Here is a 23566-nt window from a genome sequence, read left to right on the forward strand (position 1 = left end):
GGGCCCCAACACAACAGAGCAGCTCACGGGACAAACAGATCATCTTACATCACCACTTACTACATGGGAAAGATCCCGACGCTATGGAGGGAGACACTCTTGAGACGTATACTTGACTTTTAACAGTGTTTGCACATGCATTTTCACTCATCGTTATTACTATCATTAGGTACTGCAGTAACAGTTGGAAACCACCCCCAGTGACTCAGTAAAGACTGTGGGAGGAGTACTTTGCATATTAGTTGCTTTATGCCTAATCGCAATTGCATAACCACTAAATAAACACAACTGTAAACAGAAAAGTGGGTTCTCTAGAAAAATATATTGCTTTCCCATGAAGTGTAGGGCGGCAGATAGCCTAGCAGTTAAGAGCATTGGGCCAGTAACCAACGCACTAGGTGTGGTCTGGTAGGATGGCAACAACAAGAAACAATGACAGACATCCAAACACACAGAAGCACAGCTTAAACCAGGCATATTTATTTAAAATAAAAGGTTAACAAAGACTGTTCTCAAACTGTAACTGAAAACAAAACACTGTCCTTAACTGAACCTAAAGTTAGACTAATGAAACTAGCTGGGCTGCTACCAAGTTTACCAGCTTCACTTGTAGTCCTGTTACTCCTTCCTGTAGAGAACTCAATGTCCAGAGGCTTCAAACAAATGTCTGTAAAGCTCTCTGTGCTGAACTACTGCAGCACCTTAAATGTCCCAGGTGCGTTGCAGCCTAACGAGGCTGAGTGGTCTCAGGTGTGGGTGTAGCGCTGCAGCCTACAATGCTGGTTGGACGTGGCTGACGTACCAAACAGTGGCTTTCCTCCGTCACATCGCTGGGGGAGCCACAGTGCTTTATTCTTTATGTGTTGTGACAATTATAACCAGGGGAGTTGGCTGAAGATCTTGGACCGGGCTAACTCACAACCGTATGAAATAGAGAATTGCAGCAGCTCTACTCAACACATTTCTATCTGAAATGTTCTGGAACGTTCTACTTCTTTGAGAAAGTCCATATACAGTGTACAAAACATTAGGAACACCTTCCTAATATTTAGTTGCACCCCACTTTTCCCTCAGAACACCCTGAATTAGTTGGGGCATGTACTCAACATGGTGTCGAAAGCGTTCCACAGGAATGCTGGCCCATGTTGACTACAATGCCTCCCACAGTTTTATCAAGTTGGCTGGATGTCCTTTGGGTGGTGGACCATTCTTGATACACACAGGAAACTCTTGAGCATGAAACCTAGCAGTGTTGCAGTTCTGGACAGACTCGGTCCGGTGCGCCTGTTCAAAGGCACTTAAATATTCTGAATGGCACATATACACAATCCATGTCTCAAGGCTTAAGAATCCTTTAACTCATCTCCTACCCTTCATCTACACTGATTTTAAGTGGATTTAATAAGTGACATCAATAAGGAATCAGACTGACCAGGTGAAAACTATGTAATGGAAAGAGCAGGTGTTGCTAATATTTTGTACACTCTGTAGAACACATTCACAACAGAATGGGGACAGAAAAAGGATGCCTCAAGGGCTCAATGAATGCAGGTTAACTACCAACCGTCAACAGTGGGACAAAGGGCTGTGTGGTGTGAGACGGTTGAGGGTGTGGCTGACTGGTCTATCAGGCTACAGTGCAATAAAAATCCTAATCCTCAAATTTCCAACATTCACTGTGCTCCTGTTCAGGCAGGTTACTGACATCACCAATGGCAACCTGGGTTACTTCACTGAGGAAGAAGCTCACATAGGGTAAAATATTGCTTCAGAATTCTTTGTGGGCCATAGTTAAATCAAGAGTCAACGCAACACGCTGTTCCAGTTTGCTATGCTAAGGACAGCTAAGTGCTAATTGGCCTTAGATGCTTAGCTAAGTGTTGCCTCATTCTATGTGTTTCTCAAGCATAATACAACAGAACCAGCTGTGAATTATGGCAGGATGGCACACGACACCTAGCTACACTTTATGGGTGGAAGAACGAAGGACCAGGTGCCAACAGACTCGTACAAAACATACACAAGCTGGGGGGGGCGTTGCTGCCTTGCTATGTTGTCCTAAGTCTCGCTATATATAGTGGTGTTTGTCCTATATATATTATTTTGAATCCCCCATCCCCGCAGGAGGCCTTTTGGTAGGCCATCAGTGTAAATCAGAATTTGTTCTCGACTTGCCTAGTAAAAATTTTAAAATGTAACCTACAGATCAACTGCACTCTGATTCCCTGCCTAGAAGTGTAGAATATTTATGACCAATTGGAAACTAAAGCAGAGACCGAGCTCCTTTCTTACATCAGCTTCTCCACTTGACCATTCACAGCATCTTTTCCTTTTGCAGTCAAGGTTCAAACCGCTCTCTACCATGCATGCATAGGTCGATTAAGAGCAAGGCTTCTCAGTCACTACATACTTGTTTCTAATAGGATGACTGAACCCATCTCAGGATAGGAGATCACTCAGAGACCCTCGCCACACACCAGGGACTGTTCTAAAGATTGTGCGTAACCTAGTTGAGAGCACATCAAGTGCCCTGCATGCAGCAGCCACTGCAGAGGGGAGGATCCCAAAGCATCACACATTTCAAGGACACACTCCCTACAAATCCAGATTCTGCATGCTGCAGTCTGGCAAGATTGAAGTTAAAACAAATACTACCTTCAAAGTCAATACATGCACTTTTTCCATAGGGCATGTCTCTACGATTTAGGGTCCCATAGTATCATCCTATGGGAAACTTTTGACACGGACTGAGAAAATGTTGTTTGATAGGTTATGGAAACTGATGAAGATAATTTAAAACGGAAACACTAGCTGCCAAATCAGAATGTTCTGAGACACTTGATCTGTATTGCAGAAGTGAATGCATGTTCATGAGTCATTATACAGTTAATACAATGGATTGTTCTTTCAATAAGAATACACTGCTTCAATTCCCTATGTTAACCATGTTGCCATAGAACCATCAAAAAGGACAAATATCACAATTATACACAAATGTCATCAAAATTTTATGAATACAGAAATCAAATCTCAAACAGAGGAACAAGCAGTCAAAATAGTGTCAAAGTGACATGTAATTATAAAGTACAGCAGTGCTACTTTGACATTTATACAAAAAAAACACAAAGAAGCTCCCTGAAGGCTGTTTTAGAGAAGAACAACATGAATGTCTCCTTAACAGAGCAATATGCTATTATTTACAGAACAATGTGTGCATCAAATGAACCAGCCACGAAGAAAACAAATGACGAGTGACTCACTTTCTGTGTACACAAGGTGTCGCTACTAAACTTCAATCCAAGTGTGCATTGATCATTCATCAAAGAAAGACTTTTACAACCTAGATACACAAGACAAGGCTATAAAATGAACTGACAAGCTACGAGACACTTATGACATTTGGAAGTAAGTTTCATTCTGGTTTAATCACAGCATCCTCTCACCTGTTCCTGTGAAATCTACAAATATCACCATCAATGCACACCAGGAATCAACACCACCACATGTCAACTACCGCCTTGTCATCACTCAATGTGCAAAATGAGAAAACATGACTAACACAGAACTGTCCTTAACGCCAGCCTCCCCACCATTGGTTCACAGGCTGAGATCCACTTAATCCAGAACATAATGAGTGAGGCATTTCGTACGCATCTTTTTTTGCATGAGGCATTGAGTTTGAGGAAATGTCCTAGCCTTTTGAAAGTGGCAGTTTGCTTAAAGAGAAAAGTCCATGGCTTTTTAGAATGAGGCTATTGATTTATTAAGAGTCCACTGCATAGTTTGTTTCTATCCTAAGGACCGTTTGAGGGTGGCTAGCCTCTGGAGGAGCTGCTGCTGGCGCGCTTTGAGGCGTTTCCTCTCCTGGGCCTGGTGCTTCTCTCTGCTGTGCAGCTGGAGAAGGTACTCTGTCGCCTGAGTCAGGATGGCAACCTTGGGAGTCTTGGCCGACTCTACCAGGCCCGGGATCTCATCCCGCAGTGCCAAGAAGCGGGAGCGAAGGTCGTTCCGCCTCTTCCGCTCCAGGAAGTTGTGGTTCTTCCGGCGGTCAGTGTCCTCAGTGTCAGAGCTCTGGGGGCTGTCTGCAGAGGACCCTTGGGGGGAGATGGAGGCTGGGGAGTCTGGCTGCTGGTGGTGGCTGGAGTCTGGACAGAACCGTTTACACTGTGGTTCCTCATCCTCCTCCTCCGGGTCGCTTTCAGGGGAAGGGGCTGCATAGTTGTGCTGCTGCTGGTGGACAGACATGTGGAAACGCTGTGGGCAGGGGTCAGCGCGGACAGTGACGGTCACAGCCTTACGGCTTCCCAACAGTCGGGCTCGGCTCTGCTTGCTTTCCACAGTCACCACATCAATCTCATCGTCATCTGTTACATCAAAAGAAACAACCACACATCATTACACATGCACAGAGGAGTTCCCTCACATCCATAAAGAGGAGTCTTAAAGCCTCAGACTTCTGACAGGCTGTTAGTGGAGAGAACACTGGAAAATTATCTATTGAAGGATGTGGCAGTACGTGTCCTAAATCGTTTGGGCGAGGTGTTCTGGGGTTAAACTATTAAAGGACAATCTATATTCTCATGAGCAAAGGAGAAGACCTGCTTTAGTTTAGTGTTAATCAAGCTTTGGTCATTCATGTCATGCGAAAATGCTGTATCTTTTAAAGTTAATGCACCAACGCCGATTTCAGCAGGCAGAAAGTTTGTCATGCGGCCTGGCACCACATAATAAATTTCCAAGAACCCCACCTCCCACACTTTGTCATACAATTCTAGGAGGGAAGCTTGATGCACAAAGCTTGTAGGGAGGTGTTTTTTTTTTTACTGGTCCTCTTGCATCTGTGACCTAAGCATTTGCAGCAACAGTTTACAAATCTTGGCTGAGGAAAAGAGACATTCTCTGTAAGTGAGAGAGATTTTGTGCTGGAGATAAGGGCTTAAGTAAAGCTGAATACCTTGACTCAGCAAATGTCAACGTCCAGCCTAGTGCGGGCGTTCCCCCTGGCGGCCTCAGCTTGACGCATTGAGTAGGCAACATCTAGCAGAGGCTAATCTATTTACTACATGGTCAGTTTCTTACCAGAGGAATCGGAGCGAGACTCAGAGCCCGATGATGCCGGTTTCCTACAGCTGATGGCTGGGAAGGTGAGCACAGACGCTGGGTCAACGCATTCTGCCACGGTGCTGGGCAGTGTCGCATCAGGTGGGGTCGGCAGGGTGCACTGCACTTTGCTCACAGTCGCAAAGTTCTGGGGTGCTGGTGGGGAGAGACGAGCCTGGGCTGCAGCTGACAGGCGCTCGTTGACTTTCTCCAAGTGCTGACTGGCTGAGAAACTACTCCACATGCAGTCCTGGATAATAATGGAACTCATGTTCCCAAAAAGCTCTTCGGTGTCAGGTCCCTCGTACTCCTCATCCTGACCCAAGACCTTGGACAGCCAGCCGAACTTGTCTCCCGGGGGAACATGCATGTTACCACCTAATGTCCTGGTGGGGGACATGGGAGGGGTGGGCAGTAGCTCAAACTTCTTCCATATGTCCTCACTTGGAGCGGTTGACTTGTAGAAGTCCTCCTCTTTGTCAAGGTCATCTAAGAAATAGTGCTGATAGAGGTCGTACTCCATCTCCCAACTGTCACAACGTGATACTCTGGAGTTTATTCCAAGCATAGATGATCACACTCGACTCCGATATTGGAGAAAATCTTCACACAACCTAAAAAAAAGCAAAGTAGTGCATCAGTCCTATTCTTTGAAGATTTCTGCTACATTAATACTAATCTACACATTGTCTTTAAAATACACAATAAATCATCTTGGCGCATCCAATGCTGCGCCTTTAAACACGGTTATACAATAATCAGTACCATCCAGGTCCTTTAAACATTGTAACAGTGCATTCTAATCTTAGGCTGGTGCCTCCTACAAATTAGACTAATAATTGATTTCTTCCTGTGGGCGGTGATAATCTGGCCTTGTCTGGACACATGCAGTCTATTACGTAATCTAGTTTTATGCCCCGGTTTAACCTTCTAAAACAATCGAGAAAAACAAGACTCCTTACAGGTAATTGCGTAAATTGGCCGATGCCCACTACCGGTAGCCTAGGCTAGCCAATGGGTAGAAACCTCAATGTTTTGTAGGTGTGCTGCTTCGTGCCATATTCATTGCCGAAAGCGCATTGACACAAAACAAAATAGGCTAGTCTACTTCACTGAAATCGGCTATGTTCGCTTTGTCTGGATGTTAAAACGGAACGAAGTAGCAGTCACTAAGTTATACAGATAAAGTTCCATCTTCTGAGATGTTTTGTTGGCCATCGCTTAATGAGGCTAGCTAGATTAGTTGTCTAAAACACTCACCGCTTTATCTAAGGATCACACTGCAATTCCTACCACTGGAGTCTCTCCGTATCAGCTGGTATACTAGTAGTTGGAACTCCACGGAGAAAATGGGTAAAAACCGTAAGAGATCACGCCGACCGAACGAAATGTACTTATACTTTGTTTAAGTTCAGTAGCTATTTATTTTAGCAGGGTGTGTGAAGTGGTTCAATTGATTCCGCCCACAGTCTGATAAATAGTAGCCACACAATGCGTTTTTTCGCGCCAGTGTGAAAACGATAAAGTAGGTTGTAGATATCTGCACTGGCGCTAGATCCGGGTGAACCCCTAGGCTCATTAGCATAAACGGGTACGCCCAGTTAAAGCTACACGCAAAGCCACAACAATTCATAGGACTTGGAGATGCAAATTCCTATGGATGAGATTATGCCTTCTTGTCGACCAAGGAAATTATATTTAGTACTATTCAGTACTGTAATAGTCATTAACGTGCTTTTGAAAAACTACAACTTTTCGTTGCATCCATAATATATATATTTTTTGCCATTTATGTGTTCTAAATCATATCGTGGAACAGCTTGAGTCAGTGCCAGATGGGGAGTTCTGAGTGAAGGGCGGCTTGTGTCTTTACACAGCTCCCGGTGTCCTTGTTTTATAATCCCCATGATCAATAACCAATATTGGTTATCCTGGGCTGAGGACGGGTGTGGGCTAACCCCGATACCAAATTTGAGTTGGTCCTGCACCCTACCCCACCCACCCAATTTGCCATGCCATTACCACTCCCACCGATCTACACACTGCAGAGCTTTCTGGTGTAATATAGAAGTTTTAAAAAACGACACTCACCTGGAAGTCCTGACATTTTAAATGTATCTGATGATGGTTGAATAAAAAAAATACCTCTTTAAAAAAATATCATAATCTATCAAGATACAGTACTTTGTGTCCATACCAGATTATTCAATTGATTGCCCAAAAATGTGTGAAAAGTGATAAGGTTTGAATGTGGTGTTGATCACCTTTTTTGCATTCTACAAGACAAGCAATGGGAGGACATTGTCTTTAGTCAAGTGATGGATCTGCCCAATGTAAATAGTTGTGCAGTATATGCAAGGACATCCATCTATTTGCAAACCATTCACGCAGTGGATATTGGAGAATTCAGATGTGGGGGATTTGCACATTTGTGCAGCTGACATCTGTTTGTGATTTGAGACTGTTAAAATGTGGGTCCTTGAGACTGGAGGATGAACAGGAGCTTAGGAACGCAACAGAACCAACCAGAACACAATCAAAAACAACAGAAAGAATGTTTAAGTCACTTTTCCTATTTTCACTTTATAGGACTCCTCTGTTTGGATTTCAGATTGAAATGCTCATTACCACCGTGAAGAGATGAGGGAAAGACACAGGAGGATGTTTCAAGCTTCCCATGAATTGAATTCTAAAAGTGAATGTAACCACTTCTGAAACATTAGGGGTTTTGTTATTTAGATGTTAATGTTTAACCACTTCTGAAACATAATCCTCTTTTTAAACCAATTATCAAGTCTTTTAAATATTTTGGTAAAATAGATGCTGCTCTGTGAGCTGCTATGGCTCTGGTAGCAACAGACTAGCCTGGGTTCATTTGGCTTCTGATCTGGGGTGCAGTCAGTGAAGGGGAGATAAATGTTGAGTCGGATTCTGGCTTTTCACAGGGTTTGGGTCAAAGGTCACCAACGTCTGCCAAGGACACCATCACAAAACACTGTCCTCCTCCCTCCTCCACCCCGCTCTACCCATCATATTGATCAGAGCAGACCTTGGCATACCTCATCTTCTCCTTAATGATATATCTCTGCATTAGAGGGGAGATCCCCATGGGCCTTGTCCATCCAGGACAAGTTAATGACATTGTTTAGTGATGGACATCTGTTGTGAGAGACGAGCCTGAGGTCAAACACACATCTACCCTGTGGTGTCACCACGCCAAGCCAGAGGGAACGACGTTCCCAGTGTGATCCTCAGGTCGCTGTCACAGTGTGGCTCCTGTCCACTCCTGCTGCCCAAATTAGGATCCACGGGGACCCGAGCTTCTCCTGTCAGGTCATGTGGTTCACTATAAGTCCGCTTGTGTCCCTGAATGTATCACATGTAACACCCTTGCCTTTATGCACTAATAGGCACACTTGTCTTTTCTTACTACCACTGAGTTTGTTGATAGCTGCTTTAATAGAGGAAAAGTTGTACTTACTTATGCCTGTGATATGTGGTCGTCTCACCTAGCTATCTTAATATGAATGCACTAACTGTCAGTTGCTTTGGATAAGAGCGTCTGCTAAATCACTAAAATGTAAGATGTAAATGTAGTTATTAAGTCTGCATGTTGAACTGATTATGTGGACTAGCTAATCTCTTCTGCACTGGAGCCAGGACCACAGTCTAACACAAACCCTACTCAGGCTCATCACGCTATTCAAAGAGGACCACCCTCCAATCTGTTACTTCTGGAGAAATACATCCCCACTACTAAGAACAAAAGCCTTACAGACCCATACAATTCCAATAAGGGCCTTTACTCCTACTCCTCCTCTTCCTTCATAAGGAATGTAAATGTAGAATTTTTCCTCAGCAGGGGTATTGTTGGCGTAACAATGCTTAACACTAACAATAGCCTCATGGGGGTAGCTCCCCAAGTCAATTCCAGCTTCACTCCAAGTGTCTCCCATTGTCCCGTATGGTCAGAGTAGCATATGTGTGTGAAGAGGAGGAAGACATGGGGAGGGGGTGCTGAACGGGGTGGGGGAGGAAACTCACCTTTGGAGAGAAGTCAAGCAGTGCACATTTAACACCCACACTCAATCACCCATAAAGAGATGGAGGGCACAGTGGCAGAGACATCAGAATGCACTGCTGGAATTCAGTGTCCCTCCGTTCTGTACCCTCCCATTCCCCATGACCCATTTGACACCCTGACCCCCTCCTCCCACCCCAATAGATACCATCTCACACAGATTGAAAGGTACCCTTTCACCATCTACATAGAGAAAACCCAATAAAAAAACAAGTATTGCTCCCAAGGGAGGTATTGCACCATTTTCTGCCACACCCTTTAAGTAGGGTGTGATCTTGATCAGTATGAGAAAGGAAAAGGGGGATACCTGGTCAGTTGTACAACTGAATGCCTTCAACTGAAATGTGTCTTCTGCATTTAACCCTCTGAATCAGAGAGGTGCGGAGGGCTGCCTTAAAAAAAATATATTAAAAAAAAAAAAAAAAAAAAAAAAATCGGCATCCACGTCTTATGGTGCAACAATTTCTAGCGCAGTATAATAATGGTATGAATACTGAATATAAAAATCTTGAAGATTTGATTGGAATCATATTTGTATAGATAAATAAAAAAAATATTTTTTAAATTTTTCTATCCAAACTGAAAACTACTGCCTGATTCTACTGTTGTGTTAATAGAACACTAGGTTGATCATTCATAGAATACTGCACAAGAACACAAACATAAGTTTACATTTCCACCAGAAGAAAATAAGAGCTGACTATAGTGGTCATTCCAAAGTGTCTATAAAACATACTTTTTACAAAGTTAAAGGCACCTTTGGAAAATGTTCCACATTAGAGAGAGATTTGTAATTGAAGTCTGTCAGTCAGAAGTCAATGTTTGCAGCTTACACCATGTTATAGACAATTATCGTAACACATAACATAAAAGGTTCATGTAAAGGTAGAGAGATGTCTTCAACTTGATGTCTGCATTGGCTGAGTTTGACTGCCATCTGGTGTTGATTATTGGTTAACACAATTTTTTTAATCGCTTTGGTACTCACAAGTCAGCACAACACTCAAAATAGAACATCTAAAAGGCTGTTTTTCAAAAATTAAAGCACATTTCCCATTGACTTAGTAGAACACACTAAATCAGACAGTAACTTTTTCACCAAACCGAATCAGTGTTTCCTCTAGAAATACCTGTCATAAAGCCTTTAACAATGCAATGCTCACAGTACTTTTCATATGAGTCTCTTCTCATTTGTTTAAAAACATTTGACCATCACTTAACCGTTTGGTTAACCTATAGATTTTAACTGGTTTATCTACTAAATCAAATCAAATATTATTTGTCACATACACATGGTTAGAAGATGTTAATGAGAGTGTAGCGAAATTCTTGTGCTTCAAGTTCCAACAGTGCAGGAATATCTAACAAGTAATTAACAAATTCACAACAACTACCTTATACACACAAATGTAAAGGGATGAATAAGAATATGTACATATACATACAGTTGAAGTCAGAAGTTTACATACACATCAGCCAAATAGATTCAAACTCAGTTTTTCACAATTCCTGACATTTAATCCGAGTAAAAATTCCCCGTCTTAGGTCAGATAAAATAAAGTGATGATTCTAGGAATGTGAAATGTCAGAATAATAGTAGAGAGAATGATCTCTTTCAGCTTTTATTTATTTCAATCATATTCCCAGTCGGTCAGAAGTTGACATACACTCAATTAGTATTTGGTAGCATTGCTTTGAAATTGTTTAACTTGGGTCAAACGTTTCAGGTAGCCTTCCACAATAAGTTGAGTGAATTTTGGCCCATTCCTCCTGACAGAGCTGGTGTAACTAAGTCAGGTTTGTAGGCATCCTTGTTCGCACACACTTTTTCAGTTCTGCCCACACATTTTCTATAGGATTGAGGTCAGGGCTTTGTGATGGCCACTCCAATACCTTGACTTTGTTGTCCTTAAGCCATTTTGCCACAACTTTGGAAGTATGCTTGGGGTCCATTGTCCATTTGGAAGACCCATTTGCAACCAAGCTTTACTGATGTCTTGAGATGTTGCTTCAATATATCCACAGAATTTTCCTCCTCATGATTCCATCTATTTTGTGAAGTGCACCAGTCCCTTCTGCAGCAAAGCAACCCCACAACATGTTGCTTCATTGTTGGGATGGTGTTCTTCGGCTTGCAAGCCTACCGCTTTTTCCTCCAACCATAATGATGGTCATTATGGCCAAACAGTTCTATTTTTGTTTCATCAGACCAGGGGATATTTATCCAAAAAGTACAATCTCCATGTGCAGTTGCAAACCGTAGGCTGGCTTTTTTTACTTTTGTACCCGTTTCCTCCAGCATCTTCACAAGCATCTTCCTTTGCTGTTGTTCTGGGATTGATTTGCACTTTTCGCACCAAAGTATGTTCATCTCTAAGAGCCAGAACGCATCACCTTCCTGAGCGAAATGACTCTGCGAGGTCCCATGGCGTTTATACTTGCGTACTATTGTTTGTACAGATGAACGTGGTACCTTCAGGCGTTTGGAAATTGCTCCCAAGGATGAACCAGACTTGTGAAAGTCTAAAAAAAAAAATTCTGAGGTCTTGGCTGATTTCTTTAGATTTTCCCATGATGTTCAGCAAAGAGGCATGGAGTTTGAAGGTAGGCCTTGAAATACATCCACAGGTACACCTCCAATTGACTCAAATGATGTCAGTTAGCCTATCAGAAGCTTCTAAAGGCATGACATCATTTTCTGGAATTTTCCAAACAGTTTAAAGGCACAGTCAGCTTAGTGTATGTAAACTTCTGACTCACTGGAATTGTGATACAGTGAATTATAAGTGAAATAATCTTGTCTGTAAACAATTGTTGGAAAAATGACTTGTGTCATGCACAAAGTAGATGTCCTAACAGACTTGCCAAAACTATAATTTGATAACAAGAAATTTGTTGAGTGGTTGAAAAACGAGTTTTAATGACTCAAACCTAAGTGTATGTAAACTTCCGACTTCAACTGTATATGGATGAGCGATGGCTGTGCGGCATAGGCAACATGCAGTAGATTGTGTAGAATATAGTATATACATGAGATGAGTAATGTAGGATATGTAGAAATTATTAAAGTGGCGTTATTTAAAGTGACTGGTGATATTAAATTAATTTATTAAAGTGGCAAGAGATTTGAGTGTGTATGTTGGCAGCAGCCACTCTATGTTAGTGTTGGCTGTTTAACAGTCTGATGGCCTTGAGATGGAAGCTGATTTTCAGTCTCTCGGTCCCAGCTTTGATGCACCTGTACTGACCTCGCCTTCTGGATGATAGCAGGGTGAACAGGCAGTGGCTCGGGTGGTTGTCCTTGATATTTTTGGCCTTCCTGTGATGTCGGGTGCTGTTGGTGTCCTGGAGGGCAGGTAGTTTGCCCCCTATATATGGATTTTGAGAACTACAGAAATAAAGTGTGTTTGTAAAGTATAAACATCAAAATTACATGTATGATACATGATAGCCATACATAATGACTACCGGTTATTGCCAATAGATTTCAACATGATAGGCAGCAAGGGAAAGGAAGAAATCAAAGAGCTCGTGGACAAGGAGCCCGTCCGATAGGTGGGCATGGGCCCCATCAAACAGGTCAAAGAGGTGGACATGGGCCCTGTCAAAGACATCAGAGAGAGGCAGACAGCAGGGAACTGTTGTGTCTAATGAAGTCCAGGCCATTGTCGTTGGCCATGTGGTAAACAGAGGTCTTACCATGGCAGAGGCTGCCAGATTAGTTCACCCCAATCTGAAACGATAAACTGTCAATTCGATCACGAGAACATTTAGCCAAGAAAACCAGTCAGTCTGCAGGATAAGCGCTATGCTTTACCATTACAATATGTAATTTACTGTAAATGTAAGGCATGTAAATTCACAAAACATGTTACAGTATTCTTACAGTATGATCTATTGACAGTATACTCTGTTCTACCCTCAGAATTGACAGAAGACCAAGGTGTTTGCCGTGCTGACTGACCAGCAGGACTGGGCAGTGGTGGTGAGGGCCAGGAATGGACATACCGCCGTCCGAAATAAAGCAGGCCATTGAGGAGAACGATTACACCTTTTCTAATGTGTCATCCATCAGCCTAACAACAATCAACTGCCTTTTGAAGAGGCACCAGGTATCTATGAAACACATTTACCTGGTGCCTTTTGAGAGAAACAACGACTGGGTGAAACAACTGCGGGCGGAGTATGTTCAGGTACAGCACTATATACCATATTACTGTTACTATTTGATGCACATGCTACTTCACAATATCATATTGGAACTATACTGTAAAAAATAACTAACCAAAATATATTTTTTAGAGGGAGATGGTTCTTGATGCTGCTGTGAACCATCACAAGTATATCTTTGTTGAAAAAGCGTGCTTCAACCTGGTCAATACTCGATGCCGTGGGAGGAACCTCATCGGCCAAGGGGCAATCGTCCAAGTGCCTGGACAACGTGGGGAAACATATCCATGTGTGCAGCGATCTCTGAAGAAGGTGTTGTAGGACATAGGCCATTACTTGGATCCTACAACGGTGCACACCTCATTGTGTTTCTCAATGAAATTTTGCAGGCCTGTCAAGGTGAAGGGGTCACCTATGTGATTGTGTGGGCAATGTCAGGTTCCACCATTCAGACATGGTTCAGGGCCCATCCCCAATTCGTGACCCTATACTCTTCTTTCCTCAACCCTAGTGAATTTTTTTTTTCAGCATGGAGGTGGAAGGTGTACGAAAACCATCCCCATGAGTGTGCCACCCTCCTCCTGGCCATGGATTTTTATTTTTTATTGAACCTTTATTTTACTAGGCAAGTAAGAACAAATTGTTATTTACAATGACTGCCTACCCTGGACAAACCCGGACGACGCTGGGCCAATTGTGCGCCGCCCTATGGGACTCCCAATCATGGCCAGACATGATACAGCCTGGATTCAAACCAGGGACTGTAGTGACGCCTCTTGCATTGAGATGCAGTGTCTTGAACCGCTGCGTCACTCAGGATGAGGCATGCGACAACATCATTGCAGACCAATGTAAAACTTCGATTCACCACACCAAAAGGTTTTTCCTGTTGTGCATATGAACAATGGGGACATTCACTGTGATGAGGGAAAGAATTTATGTACAAATGCTCAAGACATGCTTTAATGAGTGTTGAATGTTATGTTTTATTTTCATTCATTTAATTTGTTTCATATAATGTTTTACATTTGATTACAGACAGTACACCTGTTGCAATTATATCTGAAAAATATTTTTTGCATGAATGATTGTAGAGGATGTCCTTCTGTAGCTCAGTTGGTAGAGCATGGCGCTTGTAACGCCAGGGAAGTGGGTTCGATCCCCGGGACCACCCATACGTATAATGTATGCACACATGACTGTAAGTCGCTTTGGATAAAAGCGTCTGCTAAATGGCATATATTATTATTATTATATTATTATTATAGGATGTCTTCATTGATCACACCTTTGATTATACATTAGATATTATGGAAATTATAGATTCTGTCCATTTTGTTGGATAGTGTAAGTGTATTGTCTAATGTGTAAACTGTAATCTACTGTTATTTACAGTACTGTAGCATATAAAGCAACTTTCAGCACTTCTAAGGGCGATTTGAAACATATCCAATTGCAAACAATGCGAGATTAACTGGTAGTTAAAACGACTAAATTGAAAAGATATGTTGTGTTTGTGATTAAACCAATGTTCTCATTACATTTCACAATAAACATATGTTGAATCAATGGTTATGTGATGTGGTGAGAGATTTTTACAATCCAAATGAATGCACAATGACAGGTTTTGAATGAAAAACTGGCTGCGTGTGACAAGTTTGAGTTTTGTACTAAGAGTTGTGAAAATGTACCACATACTTGTGAAAATAGTCCAAAAACTATTTTAAAAATATGAATGTAAGAAGAGAAAATGACATGCATGGCATTTCATTCCCTTTGCGTAGACAAGTACACCTATTAAGATGAATTAGATGTTTTCCACATTATGTTCTGAGACATCGGCATATTGGATTGTGTAAAGTAAAACTGCAATCACTGTAAAACTGCCCACTCTCTCAGCCAGAATGTATTTTAGAAATGCCATCAATGTCCAACAGACATGAAGACATTTTCTTCACTGAGACTGTGGGCGTTCTTAACAGTTATTCTCAGGGTTGATTTCTGTCTGACACACTAAAACACACACATGGAGGCACACATGCAAGCTCACGCACAAACACACACACTGCATTAAAGTCTGTTGTGTGATAACAGCCCCCTCTATAACCAAATTTCAGTCCCACTGTCCACTCCCCCTCCATTTATGTGTGGTTACCTCCGATGCTTCTCTCTCGCTCTCCCTTCTGTCCTCTAGATCAGCTGATGTCTGAAATAGAAGTGTTGCGTCGGTGGTGTGACGGGAGACGGGGCCGGACCTCACGCCACAGTAACAGCATGCCTCCCATCTCCATACGGAAAGACTTATCACGTGGCACATAGATCATACAGCATGCCTAGCACTCACAGTTTCCATACAGCTTAAGTTTCCTAATAAAACATAATCACAGGAGGAGGAAGTAGCATATGTGCATGTGTATAGTTGACATTGGTGCTCGGAAGTCATAGGCTTTGTGTTGACAAGCACCTTACAGACTAGGCCAATGTGCAACTAGGCCAATGTAAAAACTATAATCCGTTTTGAATAGGAGTCTGAGTCAGTCCAAGAAATAAAAACAAACAAGGAGCCTTCTGCAAATAATGTTACCACAAAAACCATAGGAGCTATAGGAACACAAGATGCTCCCCTACAAGGAGCCATTCTTTTCATGAAATCATGATGCACTGGACCGTGAGGCTTTTCAACCTCCATGGTTACAGCGGGGGTTATACCATTATATAAATATTACGGTAACATGAGTCCCGGTTTTGCAGCGTAGGGTTCTTAGGGAAAGAGGGTGTATGATTTCAGGTCCCCACACCCACCATGTGCTCCTCAGTCCTTGCAGAGAAGGGTTGAACAGGACGGGCACTAAATGTCAGACTCAGGAATAGAAAGCAAACAGATCTACTGACCAGATCCCCTCACTGAGGTCATCTATCGAGATGGTGTGTTTGGTATTGACCAATGAGGACTGCACTATTTATTACACCTTTGAGGATCCATTTTCTGTGTCACAGGCAATGGCCAACGGACCAATAAAAACAGTAACACTCAACTTGATGATAAGCAGTGACCACATGTGGTGTTCTTCTTGACCTCATAATGGTGTTTAGGATTGATTTCAGTGTAAATTCACTATGTACCAAGCCTACTTTTATCACAGGTGTGAACAGCTATTCTCTAGATCCTTCATCAGTGGGTCCTGTGAACACTAAAGTGGAACTAGCTGAATGGTGCTGCCAGTCACTCAGTTCTATTTACAGACACAGTCATGTGGGACAATGGTATTACATCTTTCTGCTGACACATTGACTACTGTGGAGACTTGTAATATATGTAAGATATACTAACACGGAAGAGGAACATGTATTGATGTGAAATCCTCTCAGCGTGTCAGTATGTATCAACATAGGCTATAAAACTCATTCCATTAGCCAAGCTCAAACCCTTACTCAGCCTATGTGTAGAGGCTTTAGCCTAACAGTGATTTTTGACCAGAACTGGTGCCAACGCTTGACAATGCTTTGCTCCAAAAGATTGTCTGTTTCGTGGTCATTGGCGTAAACCTATTCACATAGGTTTTGAAAATGTAAAACATTATTATGACTTTCAACCTGTGGCTCTCACTCCCCTTCTGGCCAAATACATGGAAAGGGTTGTCAGGAAGCACCTTACCTTGTCCATAGCAGATCAACTGGAACCGTTACAGTTTGCCTATGAGGCACAGAAGGGGACTGAGGATGCTACCCTGACCAGGGGCGCCCCAGGGGTGTGTCCTTTCACCGTTGTTCTCTATCGACACTAATCAGATGATTATCCAAGGAAACAATGTGAGCCTTTTCAAGTACGCAGATGACATGGCTCTGGTGGGACTCTTTCTTTAAAAAAGTAACGTCAGATGGGGACAGCTATTTTAAACAGGCCAACAACCTTCAAGCATGGTGCTGATCAAGTGCCTTCCACATCAATGTGGAAAAGACAAAAGGAGCTGATTACCAATGGCAACAACTTGCCAATGTCCCACCACTCTCTCTGAACGACCAACCAGTGGTGGTTGAGTGTTTCAAATACCTACAAATTGATGACAAGCTGAGTTTTACAGAGAATGTTGAACGTATTTTCAAAAAAGCAAAAAAGCAAGCCAGCCTGTTTTTAAATCAGGAAAATGAAGATTACAATTTCTCAATAAAAAAGGGGTGAAGGGGATCTGTTTCTAATTTGTCTTTGCTTCGGAGTTGCTTTCTCAAATGAACATGACCTTTTTGTCCAGTTGTGAGCTCTCCAATCTGTTTTATTTGACTGTCACCGTCTCATATCAGGCATGTGAACCTATTTTTCAGTTTATCATAATGGCATGCATCACCAATGCAGTCATAGGCCTACAGTATGGCATTAGTGGCCTTATGGGCATGTGCAATGCGCCCTTGTCACACATTGTTCTCATATTGTTGAGCCAGCTATATGTTCTCAATTTAAAAAAGGATACCAGTAGATAATGTATATGAAGCTAACCATAAGCCTGATTTTCTACATTACTTTTTCCTGACAATTGTTTAGTGCATATCCAAACCTTGTATTCATGAAAATAAGGAGCTGACAATTTGTATGGTAATTGAAATAACAAGTTCAATAATGGGCATAAACAATTTGAGATTTTACGGAGTTACAGTTCATACAAGGAAATCAGTCAATTTAAATAAATAAAGTCCTATCCTATGGATTCCACATGACTGTGAATACAGATATGAGTCTATTGGTCACAGATATAGTATATTTTTTTTAAAGTAGGGTGTGGATCAGAAAACCAGTCAGTATCTGGTGTGACCACCATTTTCCTCATGCAGCACGACACATCCTTTTCACATAGAGTTGACACGGCTATTGATTGTGACCTGTGGAATGTTGTCCCACTCCGCTTCAATGGCTGTGCAAAGTTGATTGATATTGGCAGGAACATGGTGTCAAACATGTCAATCCACAGCATCCTAAACATGCTCAATGGATGACATGTCTGGTGAGTATGCAGCCCATGGAAGATTTGGGCATTTTCAGCTTCCAGGAATAGTTTACAGATTAAATGGTCAACCGATTATGATTTTAACGCAGTTACCGATAGCGATTATTGGAGGACCAAAAAAAAGCAGATACCGATTATTTTAATTTAATATAAGACATCAATAAAATCCGTTTAGCCTCAAGTAAATAATGAAACATGTTCAATTTGGTTTAAATAATGCAAAAAAGAAGTGTGGGAGAAGAAAGTGAAAGTGCAATATGTGCTATGTAAGAAAGCTATTGTTTAAGTTCCTTGCTCAGAACATGAAAGCTGGTGGTTCCTTTTAACATGAGTCTTCAATATTCCCAGGTAAGAAGTTTTAAGTTGTAGTTATTATAGGAATTATAGGACTATTTCACTCTATACCGTTTGTATTTCATTAACCTTTGACTATTGGATGTTCTTATAGGCACTTTAGTATTGGCAGTGTAACAGAACAGCTTCCGTCCCTCTCCTCGCTCCTCCCTGGGCTTGAACCAGCAATACAATGACAACAGCCACCATCGAAGCAGCGTTATCCATGCAGAGCAAGGGGATCAACTACTAGAAGGCTCAGAGCGAGTGACGTTTGAAATGCTATTAGCGCATGCTAACTAGCTAGCCATTTCACTTCATTTACACCAGCCTCATCTCGGGAGGTGATGGAATTGAAGTCATAAATAGCGCAATGCTTGACGCACAACAAAAGCTGCTGGCAAAACGCACGAAAGTGCTGTTTTAATGAATGTTTACGCCTGCTTCTGCCTACCACCGCTCAGTCAGATAATTAGATACTTGTATGCTCAGTCAGATTATATGCAACGCAGGACACGCTAGATAATATCTAGTAATATCAACCATGTGTAGTTAACTAGTGATTATGATTGATTGTCTTTTATAAAGATAAGTTTAATGCTAGCTAGGAACTTACCTTGGCTTACTGCATTCGCGTAAAAGGCAGTCTCCTTGTGGAGTGCAACGAGAGAGAGGCAGGTCGTTATTGCGTTGGACTAGTTAACTGTAAGGTTGCAAGATTTGATCCCCCGAGCTGACAAGGAAAAAAAATATGTCGTTCTGCCCCTGAACGAGGCAGTTAACCCACCGTTCCTAGGCAGTTATTGAAAATAAGAACGTGTTCTTAACTGACTTGCCTAGTTAAATAAAGGTATAAAAATAAATAAAAAAATATTGGTGCCCAAAAACACCGATTTCCGATTGTTATGAAAACTTCAAAATCGGCCCTAATTAATCAGCCATTCCGATTAATCGGTCAACCTCTAGTACAGATCCTTGCATTATCATGAGGTGATGGCAGCAGATGAATGGCACGACAATGGGCCTCAGGATTTCATCACAGGAATTGTGTCCGTAATTCATGCCTGCCCATACCATAATCCCACGGGACACTGTTCACAACGTTGACGTAAGCAAACCACTGATTTTAGTAGACGCTCTTATCCAGCACGACTTACAGTAGTGAGTACATACAGATGAACTTCTCTGAGACGGGTTGGACAGTTTGTGCAGAAATTATTTGGTCGTGCTAACCCACAGCTTCATCAGCTGTCAGGATGCCTGATCTCAGACTATCCCACAGGTGAAGAAGCCAGATGTGGAGGTCATGGACTGGCGTGGTTACACGTGGTCTGTGGTTGTGAGGCCGGTTGGACCTACTGCCAAATTCTCTAAAATGACATTGGAGGCGTCCTATGGTAGAGAAATATCTGGCAACAACTCTGGTGGACATTCCTGCAGTCAGCATCCCAATTGCATGCTCCCTCAAAACTTGAGACATCTGCAGCATTGTGTTGTGTGATTAAACTGCACATTTTTAGAGTGGCCTTGTATTGTCCCCAGCACAAGGTGTATTTGTGTAATGATCATGCTGTTTAGTCATCTTCTTGATATGACACCTGTCAGATGGATGGATTGTAATGGCTAAGGAGAAATGTTCACTAAAATGGATGTACATTGTGTGTGTATGGAACAGTTCGGGGATCTTTTATGTCATGAATCATGGGACCAACACTTAACATGTTTCATTTATATCCGTCTTCAGTATGGATATCATTCAAGGGTTTCTTTAATTGAACTATTTTCTACATTGTAGAATAATCGTGAAGACATCAAATCCATGAAATAACAGATATGGAATCATGTAGTAACCATAACAAAAGTGTTAAACAAATATGTTTTATATTTGAGATTCTTCAAAAGCCACCTTCTGCCTTGATGACAGCTTTGCACACTCCTGACATTTGTTGATGTCTGCACTATTATTCTTCAATGTAGAAAATAGTTTTTAAAAAATAACCCTTGAATGAGTAGGTGTTCTAGATCTTTTGACCGATAGTGTACATGTAGGCCTATGTATTTTACAGGACGTGAGCTATCATCAATGTCATGACACAGGTATAATGAAAGAGCCATGAGCTATAATATATGACAATCATAATGGATAATATAGCAGCACACTACATGGGAATTGCATCCTTAGGTGTTTAATTTACAATGTAATGTGTGTTACTGGTGAATTCTACCCTTTTGTGTTCAAATTTCACAATTTAATTTAGTGAACACATTCAAATGGTGGCTTTGATAAGTTTTGAAGTTAAGTTTAGGTTGATTGAGGTTCATAGCTAGCAGCACAAGAACACATTGGGAAATATCTCTTCACCAACAATCTCTGAAATTTTTCTCCATGCCATTGACCTTCTGATTTTGTCCCTGTATTCTAGCAAAGAAACATCAAATAGAATTGGAAAACCAGACAGTGATGATTGGCTTTGTGACATGTTTTTTGGTTTTGCTTGTCTGGAACAAATTACAGGCAGAACTATTATCCCTTTCATACACAGACCAAAAACACACTAATTTACATGAATGCTGTACGTACTGAAATGGTTTGCTCAGTTGGGAATTATTATCCAACTAGTCATTGCCAACTGTGTGGAGTTATGAGTTTGTGACAGCAACTATGTGAGCTTACAGCATTATAGACACAGTACCTTCTAATGACTCTTGTGTAGTTTGTTACATGTGCTTGTTCGTGGGAGTCTCAGCTTTTCATAGATAGTATTTGTAGCTCTAACCATTCAGACTCCAGGCATTTTTGTAAAAAGATCCAGCTTAGGACCACGTCGGGATTCGCCCTTGTCTCACAAACACCACTCTGGCTCAGCCCCCATTATTCACACAGACTACTGGATGGTATCTACAGATGCAGAGTACATAGATAAATCAAATGTTGCAACCCAGAAATAGCTCAATCAAAGTTTAAAATGGGTTAGAAGTCCCACATGTGCCAGTGTTACCAGTGCGACTCACTGAGTTAATAACCCGTCGATGTAAGGGACCTGTGTGGTTCTAGTTCTGGTTTTGACCAACATTTTCATTTATAAATCAATCTGTAGATACCATAGATCAAAATGACATGCATTAAGCAATAGCACCTGTTCCCACAGACACAGTAGTATATGTTTTGCACCTGTGCAACGTAGGATGTGAAATCTGAAACCACTTGAAGCTGGGATGGATCTCTTACCATTTAATTTGCTCTTCCTCCGACCGTCCATCAACTCCTGACTGAACCCTACATCACAGCCACAGGATTCTTCTATTGAAGGAGAGGCGGACCAAAATGCAGCGCGGTAGTTGTCCATGGTTTTTTAATTAGAAAACTGAACATGCACACATAACCAAAACAACACAGTGAAAACCCAAAAACCAGTCCAGTGTAGCACTAACACAGGAAACAATCACCTACAAACCCCAACACCAAACAGGCTACCTAAATATGGTTCCCAATCAGAGACAATGACTAACACCTGCCTCTGATTGAGAACCATATCAGGCCAAGCACAGAAACAGACAAACTAGACACACAACATAGAATGCCCACTCAGATCACACCCTGACCAAACAAAACATAGAACATACAAAGCAAACTATGGTCAGGGTGTGACACTGACAAAGCAGATACCTGCAATTATTACATCATAGCGCAACAGGTGAGAGTGGTTTCATCACAGTAGCACATTCAGAGATTAATCTAAAATAATTCATAGATTTTAAACAAACAAAACACTTTCGGTTTGTCATAGGCGGACAAGATCAATATGAGATGAACGGAGACTTCCTAAGGAGTTCATGAAGCCAATCTAGAGCTATGTGAGGAGTTCACAGCGATGGGGGCAGAAGTTTTAATTAAGAGAGACCTTTAGAAAATATGCACATTTTCTCTAACACCAAACATACAAATATGCCTTTTACAGTCATGAGGAAGGTGAAATCTCATAGTTAGTCATTTTATTATTTGATGATGCTATATTTAGAAAGAAATTAAGTAATTTCAAGCCTTATTCATAGTTTTGTTGAATAGGAAATATATCATACAAATATATTTCATATTTTCATATTTTATTATATTTATACTGTGGACTTGAGCTTGTGTCCTCAAAAGTGACTACACCTCAGCAATTTATAATTATCTTTACCAGAAAGGTGAGATTAGAACATTTCTTTGAGTATGCAGCATTTCAAGTTATTGTTTCTGTCCCTCTCATGATTGTCACACCCTGATCTGTTTCACCTGTCTTTGTGATTGTCTCCACCCCCCTCCAGGTGTCACCCATCTTCCCCATTATCCCCTGTGTATTTATTTATACCTGTGTTCTCTGTTTGTCTGTTGACAGTTTGAAGTCAACCAGCGTTTTGTCTCAGTTCCTGCTTTTTCCCCAGTCTCTCTTTTTCTCGTCCTAATGGTTTTGACCCTTGCCTGTGTTGTCTCTGAGCCCGACTGCCTGCCATTCTGTACCTTTTCCCCACCTCTGGATTACTGGCCTCTGCCTGACCTGAGTTTGCTTGCCGTCCTGTACCTTTGCCCCACTACTCTAGATTATCAACCCCTGCCTGCCTTGACCTGTCGTAATTACTTTTAGGGATTACATTTTCAATGACATTTAGTTGCATTTAACTGTTTAAAACATCCATTGAATATGCACCATCACAAAGAAATCCACTATTAATTTGTTTTACGCAGGTTCTTAAACATTACATAAGACTAATCAAATGGATGTTTTATTATCATATTTTAATTATGTTACTGATCTGTGCAGCCCGCACCGTGCACACGAAATCAATAGTCATTTTGTTCATTAAACAGACAAGATACACTTATGCTGAAAAGTATTTTCAGTCA

The 23566-nt window shown here is 41.6% G+C and overlaps 1 protein-coding gene across 2 annotated transcripts; it reads right to left on the reverse strand.

The window, feature by feature from the left end:
* Nucleotides 1-2989: 2989 nt before the first annotated feature.
* On the reverse strand, nt 2990-22055 carry LOC124001562 (protein L-Myc-1b-like). 2 transcript variants are annotated; one of them, XM_046308461.1, is made up of 3 exons: nt 21911-22055; nt 5080-5714; nt 2990-4364 (listed from the first exon to the last, which is right to left on the reverse strand). In XM_046308461.1, exons 2-3 carry the CDS (start codon nt 5666-5668, stop codon nt 3790-3792), a joined length of 1164 nt encoding a protein of 387 aa, XP_046164417.1. In that variant the 5' UTR covers nt 5669-5714; nt 21911-22055; the 3' UTR covers nt 2990-3789. The 2 variants fall into 2 exon arrangements, with proteins under 2 accessions (XP_046164417.1, XP_046164416.1); XM_046308460.1 differs by lacking the exon at nt 21911-22055 and adding an exon at nt 6361-6630.
* Nucleotides 22056-23566: the final 1511 nt, after the last annotated feature.

This window comes from Oncorhynchus gorbuscha, linkage group LG17 (assembly GCF_021184085.1).
Source record: "Oncorhynchus gorbuscha isolate QuinsamMale2020 ecotype Even-year linkage group LG17, OgorEven_v1.0, whole genome shotgun sequence".
Lineage (NCBI taxonomy): Eukaryota > Metazoa > Chordata > Actinopteri > Salmoniformes > Salmonidae > Oncorhynchus > Oncorhynchus gorbuscha.